The sequence below is a fragment of the Montipora capricornis genome, chromosome 9 (genome assembly GCF_036669925.1).
Source record: "Montipora capricornis isolate CH-2021 chromosome 9, ASM3666992v2, whole genome shotgun sequence".
Classification (NCBI taxonomy): Eukaryota; Metazoa; Cnidaria; class Anthozoa; order Scleractinia; family Acroporidae; genus Montipora; species Montipora capricornis.
The window spans coordinates 2,825,136-2,835,135 of NC_090891.1; the positions used below are offsets into that span (position 1 = coordinate 2,825,136).

General features: G+C 39.5%; 1 protein-coding gene across 1 annotated transcript in view; it reads left to right on the forward strand.

Annotated features, from left to right (window-relative positions):
* The window catches only part of LOC138016806 (pancreatic triacylglycerol lipase-like), a 43,283-nt gene extending 35,461 nt beyond the window's left edge, over positions 1–7,822 (forward strand). Inside the window, exons 6-8 of the mRNA XM_068863994.1 lie at positions 1,814–2,059; positions 5,667–5,695; positions 7,639–7,822. Coding sequence (XP_068720095.1) covers positions 1,814–2,059; positions 5,667–5,677 — 257 coding nt within the window. The 3' untranslated portion in view covers positions 5,678–5,695; positions 7,639–7,822. The remainder of the gene's footprint in view (positions 1–1,813; positions 2,060–5,666; positions 5,696–7,638) is intronic.
* Positions 7,823–10,000: the final 2,178 nt, after the last annotated feature.

Below are 10,000 nucleotides of genomic sequence, written 5' to 3' on the forward strand. Positions count from 1 at the left end.
ATCTTTAAGTTGTTTACGAACGAAGTCCGCAGATCTTTGATCTTTGAAAGGTAGCACGACTCGAACGATATTTCCCTGTGACATGGCGTTGTTGTTTTGGCTTATTAAATCATTCTCCAAAAAGACTGAATTAAAAACGAAGTAACAGTGGCATCAACCAGTCTATCCGGGTACCCTAGCTTAAAGAACACTCCCTTAAGATAATCGCACTCTCTCACAACCGATTCCCACGAAGAAGAAAGCGGTAGACGCGGTGTAACATGGTCTTAATTAATGATTTTTTTATAGCGCATATCTACGTGGCTCTGAAAATGTAAAAGGAGGCCATTGCTCGTTGGTTTTCGGTATACGCTGATTACAATTTCGCAGCCTTTCTTTTCCATTATTAATAGGTTTACCCTTGGGTTCTCTTGTAGCCAACGCCTTCCTATGCTCTATTGAAAAACAGCTCGAGCGTGAGAACAAGTTACCATCATTTTATTGGAGATATGTCGGTGACACACTATGTTCAATGACAGATATTGAAAGTGCAACTACGTTCTTGGCAACTTTGAATGAGTGTCATCGATCCAGATATCCACTTTACGTTGGAGATGGCCGACAGCAACAAGTTGCCATGATAATAGAGAAGAAAGGCTTCGAACTGGTGACCAGGGTATACCGAAAACCAACGAACAATGGCCTCCTTTTACATTTTCAGAGTCACGTAGATATGCGCTACAAAAAATCATTAATTAAGACCATGTTTCACGGGCCGGACCTACCTCAATGTACATACTAGGGAAGAGGGATAGCGAAGTGGTGAGAACAAACGCCTCCTACCAATGTGACCCCGGGTAGACTCCCGGGCTTGGCATCACATGTGGGTTGATTTTACTGGTTCTCTACTCTGCTTCGAGAGGTTTTCCTCTGGGTACTCTGGTTTTCGCCTTTCCTTAAAAAAACATTCTACGATTTGATATCAGTTGATTTGTTTTGAATTGATTCCTGTACAGGGTCCCAAAATACAGCTCTAAATACAGTGGACACTTAAATGATAACTTTATTATTATTGCTATTAATGATAATAATAATAATAATAATAATAATAATAATAATAATAATAATAATAATAATAATGATGATGATGATGATGATGATGATGATGATGATAATAATAATATTATTATTGTAGAATAACAGCTAACATACTCACTACACAATACATGAGAGTTAGAGATCAAGTACTGCCTTAAAAACTTGACAAAAAGATGTTTATAAACAAAGAAACATTACTAAAACATGTTTATCCAGTTCTGGTAGAATCCACGCGCATACTATCACGAATCCCATAGTTAATATCGTGAGTGGTTTTCTTCACTGTCTGAAGCTACATGCAGGTTTTACCGGGGCGCTTTCCACCCAATGCCACACAAAATTAGAATGCCTTTAAAGGCTCGTTTAGACAGAGCGATTTTATCGCGCGACAAGAGCTGCGATTAAATCGCAGCAAAGTTGCACTAAATTTCGAGCATGTTCGAATTGGGGCGACAAGGCTGAGATCTGTCGCGCTACAAATCGCAGTGAAATCGCCGGCTGTTCACACGCGCGATTTGCTGTCGCCGTAAAATCACCGTTCGATCGCAGCTCTTGTCGCGCGATAAAATCGCTCTGTGAAAACGAGCCTTTAGATTGACGGTTACACTGAATCGCCACTGACAACACCGCAACAATGCTCATGGGCTCTCTGTTGTGAGACTGTGCCCTCAATTTACTAATTGCACTCGTTCTAAAAGTCTAGTCTTAGTTGCCACTTTCCTCCCTTTCTACGCAGATGCTGTGTTCACGATTGGTTGTAACCATCTGAGATCCACCGAGTTTTATATCAAAAGCGTGAAGGAGGATTGCCCTAATCCGTGGGTAGGGCATCCATGTAGCTCCTATTTTTCGTACTGGTTTGGGAACTGCAACGATTGCGGTGAAGATGGATGTCCTCTTTTGGGTTACAGAGCAGAAGAAAGCAAGCTTCATGGAGCATACTACCTGCGTACAGGCCTTGAAAATGAGGACACATTATGCCGTGAGTTAAATCTTTATTTATATGTGGAATGTACATGGCTTTAATTAATATAATCAGGGACTACCATTACATTTTGGGGCACACTTAATAGCCAGATAATGTCAGCGTCTTGCTTTCTCTTTCTTCTCAGATGAAGGGAAGTACGAAGTTGGGACTGAAGTATTTCAAAATTCTTGCTGTCTTTGCGTCTTTTATGAGAACGCGGCGATGGTCAAGGCAAATCCTCAGTTTTGGCTAGTTTTATTTGTTTATATTTCACACGCCTACAATTCTATGGAAAAATTCACCACGTGACTCGTGAATTCCACGTTAAATTTCACGGGAAAAACCGACATCCTTCGAATTGCGAAGCATCACACAGCTTTTTCAAGGCTATCTCTAAAGTGAACGGGAAAGGAAGGAATGGGAAATGAGGAACGGGGAACGGGGAATCTCTAAAAGGGGGAATCTCTAAAAGCGGTATCTCTAAAATGAGGAATCTCTAAAAGCGGGAATCTCTAAAATAGGGAATCTCTAAAAGGGGGAATCTCTAAAAGCGGGAATCTCTAAAATAGGGAATCTCTAAAAGGGGGGAATCTCTGAAATGGGGAATCTTTAGAATCCGGATTGGAATCTCTAACAGCAAGCATTTCAGTGAGGATAATTGAAGCAGAACGAGTGCGTTTGCAATTCTTGTTATATTATATTTTGTTCGTTTTGCTTTTCCCCATAGCTTGTACTATGCTGATGTTGTGACCGTTTCGCCAGCATAAGTGTAGGTCATCACAAACAGATGAAAACATCACAAGATAAGATTTTATTCTAAACGACAAACCTTTCCACTTTAATCATTAAAGTGAATTATATTTTCCTGGTGCCGAGTTGTTACAAATAACCACTCTAAATAATAAAAATACGTTTGGCGCCCCATATTTATGTGCCTTTAGTCGAAAACATAAAGCGTACAAATGTTAAGAAAAGATCAATTTCTAGGCGTCGATCGAAAGGGGTCCGTTACGTACTGCAACACAACAGAACAAAAATATTAAATTTAAGACCGACATGTGTATTAATTGTAAGCCTTAAAGTGTCACATTTTCTGAATACTGGCTTCCTGGTGTAAAAAAGGAACTCTGAAAGGGTTCCGTTTGGCGTTTCAACACAACAGAGCGAAACTATTAAATCTAACAACATGTCATTTGACTCTAACCATAACGCGTTACATTTTCAGAATAGTAGTTTCTTGGTGTCCGTCGAAGCTACGAAAGGATTCCGTTAGGCACTCCAACACAACAGAACAAAAGAAGAAATCTGACAACGATGTTGGCCTTTAGTTAATTCTTAGCCTAAAAGAGTCACTGTTTTAGAATACTGGTTTCCTGTTGTCCATGGAAACTCTGAAAGGAGTCCTTTCGCGTTAGGTACTCCAACACAATGTGCATAAAATCTAAGCCTTGGCTGAAACGTTACATTTTCGGAAAAGTAGTGTCCTGGTGTCTATGGAAATTCCGAAAGGAGTCTATTAGGCACTGCAGAGGTGAAAATGCACGTTCTGTGGCCCCTCGGACGTTGCTAGCTGCCCTGTGATTCTGTGGCGAAATTGACGGATGTCACGGTACATTACAATGAGATCGTCGGGGCAATTCAAAGGAGGATTTTGGATGACTCCTCCGCACCCATAACATCGCGAGACTCTGGTTCCCACCAGCCACTTCAGGAGAATGGTATTTCCGTTTTTAGTAGGCAGTGCGTGTGGGACGCCAACAAGAGCACTTTGAAGAGCATACTGGTGAGGAGGTAGGCCATCATGGTGTGTGATAATGTGGTTCGCGGTAGATTCAGCTTGTCAGACAAACGCACCGTTATGAGTGGGCAAATAATGCTCGGAGGAGCTATACTGAGGAACAGATGGCACTGCAATGTCGTACTGAGAACTCACCGCTTCAGAGTTGCTCGGGCCTTCTGGAGGTAATTCGTCTGACTTATGTTACAATAAATCAATCTGCTGAGGAACCGTCTGAGGCTTGGCACTTGACCTTTTCCTCTTGCTAGGTTTCAAGCATGTTAAAATGGGAATTTTAACATGCTGTTTTTGTGTAAGAACGTTCTTTCTTTCTGCGAATTTAACTTCGGAAAGGATTTTGTCCACCAGGTTATTGGGATAACCTCTCGATGTCAGGTGTGTTCTAAAGTTTTTAATGTTCTCCTCAAACATTACTTTAGAAGAGTTTGTCATCAAGAGCTTAAGAGCTTCTCCTTTAACGAAGCCTTTTTTAACGCCTGCTGGGTGGCAACTGTTGTAGTTTGTGTACTGAAAATTTTCAGTAGGTTTGTAATGTGTCCGCCCGTCGAGAATCGATTCTTTCTCGAATCTCTCTCCCTTATAGACTGTTGTGTCCAAGAAAGTTGATTCTAACTATGAGACTTCAGCGGTAAACTTCATGGTAGGGTGGTACGAATTTGCTTGCTCAATGAAATGTTATATTTCTTCTTTGTTTGTATCCCACAAGCAAAATACATCGTCAATGAACCTTTCCCACGTTAGTGGTTTGTTAACGCTCTTCCTTAAGATCTCCTTTTCTATAGATGCCATAAAGATGAGAGAGATTCCCCCTTTTAGAGACTCCCCATTTTAGAGATTCCCTATTATGGAGATTCCCGCTTTTAGAGATTCCCCCTTTTAGAGATTCTCTATTTTAGAGATTCTCCCCCTTTTAGGGATTCCCCATTTTAGAGATTCCCCCTTTTAGGGATTCCCGCTTTTAGAGATTCCTCCTTTTAGAGATTCCCTACTTTAGAGATTCCTGCTTTTAGAGATTCCCTATTTTAGAGATTCCCGCTTTTAGAGATCCCCCCTTTTAGAGATTTTCTATTTTCGAGATTCCCGCTTTTAGAGATTCCCCCTTTTAGAGATTACCACTTTTAGAGATTCCCCTTTCCCCGTTCCCCGTTCAACGTTCTACATTTCCCATTCCTTCATTCCGCGTTCGCCATTTTAGAGATAGCCGTTTTTTTCAAAGATGAAGCGATTGAATTCACCCTTTGGCGAATGTTGCAGTATTCAAAGCACGCTAAAAAAAAGCCATTTCAAAGAGCTATCTCGACTATCAGGAGCCAGCCAAAACAAACAAAACAAAACAAGGAAAATCTTTTTCTTCCTCATTTCCGCCAAGTTTTTGTATTGTAAACGGAAAGAAATTGCTTTGCCTCCTTTGCCATGTAAGGCCACGCGTTGCGACGGTGCAATATCTGTCAGCCTCATTTTAAAGTCGCAATTCTACACTGAATACTTCGTCTTGATGGCCAATGAGATGGCGAGAATTTCCCTAGCATGCGATTCTATCCAAAAACGGCTCGATTAACGATAATACCTAGCCAAAGACAATTGAATTGGCTGTAATTTAATTTCCTCTTTTTGCTGTCTAATATTCATTAAAAGCAGTTTTACTAAACTAGAAAGAAAACCCCAAAGGCAAAACTCTTTGGAAAATCTTAGTTGGTTGAAAACTAGGGAAGTTTATAAATTCATGCACGTTTTCTCAGTCTAGAGATTAGCCCAATCTAGATATTAGCTACTAGTCTAACGAGCATTAATGTGATGTTTTTTTCCATTTTTTTCCACTTTCAGCAAAATCATGACCATCACGAGAAAAGCAGGTGAACGAACGTTTTCGTCTACTCTCCTTCTTTGTTAACAGTAACTTTAAGGCCATGAACTATGAAAATATCCGATAATCAACAAACTTAACCAAACCGAGTCTGAAAACATGAAAATGACCCGATATTCAACAAACTTAACCAAACCGAGTCTGAAAACATGAAAATGAATGTTTTAAAAACTTTTTGTATCTTGTGAAGATAAAAAGGTAAAATACGTTGTATACTCTCGCAAATGAACAATGCACGTAACCCGCTAAGTTTCTTAAATTTCTCTTTTGTCTTTATTTTTCGTAAGAGATTCATCCAAAAATGGCGGCGCTCGGAGCACATGGCTCCCAACATGCAACGGAGCAATAATAATTGGAAAACCGGTACCGAAAGTCTAACATCTAATCGAACACTGAGCTCTAGAACTATACAGGCAGTTTTGCAGGAGGAGCGGGGTTGACAAAATGGCGAAAGCATTGGCCAGCCAGCAACCTGTTCCGGGATCGACATCCGGACTTTGAATGTGACTTTAATGCCTTGATTCCCTTCTCTGCTCCTAGATGTTTTTCTCTATGTAATCAAGTCTTGTAATCACGTTTGATTTGTTTTCTAGAGGGTCGTAAGTTAGATTATTGTAATTTATAAAATAACTAGGATAGTACGCGCTCTCTCATTTGTCAATAGCTGTTTTTAGATGAGAGTATGGAAACACGGCTGTGACATCACACGAATTTTGATTGGTCATATGCTGTCAGACGCGCGTTTTGATTGGCTGGTAGGAAATATGATCGTGTATCAAGGAAATGTGTTTCAATCAAGAATTTCCCTTCATTCGTTTCCTTTATTTGTTGAATTATCTTTGAGAAATATTTTATAAAAGCAATAGAGGACTTTTTCCGTGTTTCCATTGCCTCATCTAAACACTTGGGGAAGTTGTTGTTAGATGAGGCTATGGAAACAGGGAAAACGTCCTATATTGCTTAAATGTTAGTAACGTAACACTCTTAGAAAAGTTTCTTGTTGTTATTGATGATTGTGGTGACGATAAATATAGATTACTTCGTGGTTGGTGAATGCGTACGATTTTTATTCACGAGTTGTGAAGGATCGCGTAAACGTACGAGTGAAAGAAGCGAACGAGTGAGTTGAACGATCCTTCACAACGAGTGAGTAATAAAAATCGTACAAACGAGCCAACCATGAAGTAATTTGTTTATTACATAAGTACTGAGGTCATAAAGGTAACCAGGTCAGTGTTAATCGAGAGGCTATCAAACCACCGATCGCGAACAAAAGCCCCAAACAAATAGGAAAATGTTTTTGAAAAAAAAGAATTCTTTACCTTCCATACCTCGCTTGCGCACTTTTAAAACTTTTTAAGATCTTCTGAAATATTTTGTGGAGAAAGCTAAGCAATAAAAGATCAAAAAATTTGAAAACCATACTCCAGATCTGCGAGCCAGCGAGCCATGCGCATTTCAAATAGCGCTGATAAACAGTTATTAAGTCTATAAGCACCCATTTTAAAACGGTTAGCTTTCAATAACTGTGTGACTCGCATGCTGACTCACATGGCTCGCCATATTGGCTCGCATGACTCACAGTCATGGCTCGCATGGCTCGAAGCCATCTCTCGCATGACTCGCATGGCTCGCTCGCTCGCTCGCACATTGTCGGCGGCCATGTTTACAGATTTTACTCCCGCTGTCGTTGCACAGGCCACTCACACCAAAGTTCAACATAATATTAACCAATCAAAAGGCGGATACGACAATTGTTCTCTAGTGAAAAAAATCGTCCGACCAATCAAAAGGCCGATACGACAATTTTTCACTAATGATGATACTGATGCTGATGGTGATTCCTTCATTTCGTCGTATATTAACTGAAAAATAATGATGTTTGCATGTTTACCTATAATTGGTACTCTTTTCTCTCTTTGATCATTGCAGGATACAGGACGCCTTGTGGAATCATACGATTTTTCTGAATCATGGTGTAGAGGTTTATCATAAATCTGTTAGGTGGGAAAAGTAACTGCACAGGTTTTAATATTAATATAGGGTCGAATATCTGGCAATGTTACAAGCCAAGGTATAACTGTAGCGTAAGGGAATAAAACATTACATTATCAAATGATTATCTAATTGATTTATTCAATCCATTCGTGAAAATGCGACCCCATCCAGCGGCACATCTCCATACGCCATTAATACGAATTACACCCACCGGGAGAGAATGATGAGTGGAATTGAAAAGCATCCACTGTAATTGGCCTATTCGACCTAAGTGGTACCAATTTACTGTAGTAACTGTTAGTGCCCTTGATTGAATTCAAAAGAAGAGCAAATAAATCAAACTTAATTCTTTGCAACAAAACGTGGGAAAGTGGTTTCAAATTGTTGGACCTACAAGAATAGATGTACTGTTTTGTGATGAGAATTATATTATTTAACAAGAAGAAGCAATCTTTCCTTTGCCAGTCACCAAATATTATGTTTACAGCAGATAGTGATTCAACTTTAATTTGTCTACCATTACACCAAGCTATAAGTTCTTTCCACAGCAGTATAGTGAAATGGCAAGTCACAAAAAGATGTTCCAGGGATTACGGTCCAACAAACCACAAAAGGTGCACAATGAGGAGCCTATTTTTTTTCTCTTTTTTTTCAAAAACGTATTTGTCACTAGATACGTATTTAGAATTTTGTATTGAAATTCTCGTGACTTTTTGTCTAAAGCGACTAGAAGGGGCAAACCGGCTATGATTTTCCTTCCTGTCCAAACAAACACCATTGAAGCTTTCATTAAACTTTGAATGAGCTGTCGCTGGAGTGACAAATCCAGATATAAACCTTCTTAAAGGTCGCCTCAGTGATCGCGGAGACTTCTTGGTTAATTAGAACAAGTTGAATTTGGTCCTGAATGACAAAAGGACTATTGTTCAAGTACCCATTTATTTTCAGGGATTGACGTCACGGTTCAGGGATTGCATCAACTAAAGACGTCAAATCAAAAATATCTTTTGTGTGAGAGATAAATTGGTTTTTCTCTGTTACTAAATCGCCTATTCTAACTATTCCTTTACTAACCAAGCATTGAAGACCGATTTATTATTAATACAAATAAATTTATTGTCCCAAAGAACAGTGTTGGGATTTTTTTTCGTGCGAGAGCTTTCCCTGTAATACTTCGGAAGGTTTATCGGTAGCATTTTAAGGCCAAAGTTGCAACAGAGGATGAACTTCCCCCCGACCTGTTTCAAATAGTGAAATAAAATTGTTTTCCAATTACAAGGTTCTTCGTCCGCGAGTCTCTGGAAAAGCATTATTCTATGAGTCTTAATTATCGATTCTAAATGCGGGACCTTAAGGCCCCCATCTTTAATGTCCCCAACTAGGGAAACTCGTTTGTGTTTAAGTGCTCTGCGTAACATCTTCCACCTTTCGTATATAAATTTTGGATGTTTAATCGTTTCCCTCGCTTTTATCTATTTGTTTCGTTCTCTTGTTTCGTGTGTCACATTATGCCTGAGACTATTGCCAACGTAAGAAAAGAAAATAACGATCGGAAATCTAAAGTTTCTACGTAAACGGAGGAGATTTCAGGACCAAAAGATTTAATTCAACAACAAAGGAGCAGTGTCGCCCCTTCTGCTCAAGAAATATCTCACAGTCTTGAGTTCCTTAGCAACGAATATGATGACCTTATTCGCTTCAAAACTACTGCCAGCAAAGAGCTGCAACGACTGAGTTTACAACTCAGTGAGGTCAAGGCCAGGGTGGACGCCATTGCTAACACCATTGATGAATTCCAAGAATATAGCTTCCAATATAATGTTAAAATAGTCGGTGTACCTGAGGTGTGTTCGAACGAAGCGGCTTCAACAACAAGTAGTCTTGTGTAAAAATGTTTAAAGAAATGGGAGAAAATATTTCAATCGAAGATATTGACACTGCCCATCGTGTCCAGAATTCCAAATCCTATAGTCTGCAGATTCGGGAGATGGCTGGTTAAGGAATCTAAACCATGGCTGACTGCAGGTTTAAGAAAACCAATCAGGGTAAAGAATGCCCTTTTCTATACCTCAGATTGAGACTAATACAAATTTTAAAAAAATGAAATCACCCCCTTATGAGATTAAGTAAAGCGAACTACTATCAAAGTTTCATTGATCTCAACATAAGTAATATACGCCAAACTTGGAAAGGAATTAACAAACTAATTGGAAGCTACAAAAAGAAAAACAAGCGCAATCCAACTAACTTTATTCGCTCAAATCCGAATGAGGTTCCAACTAGTGACCCGAAGGAA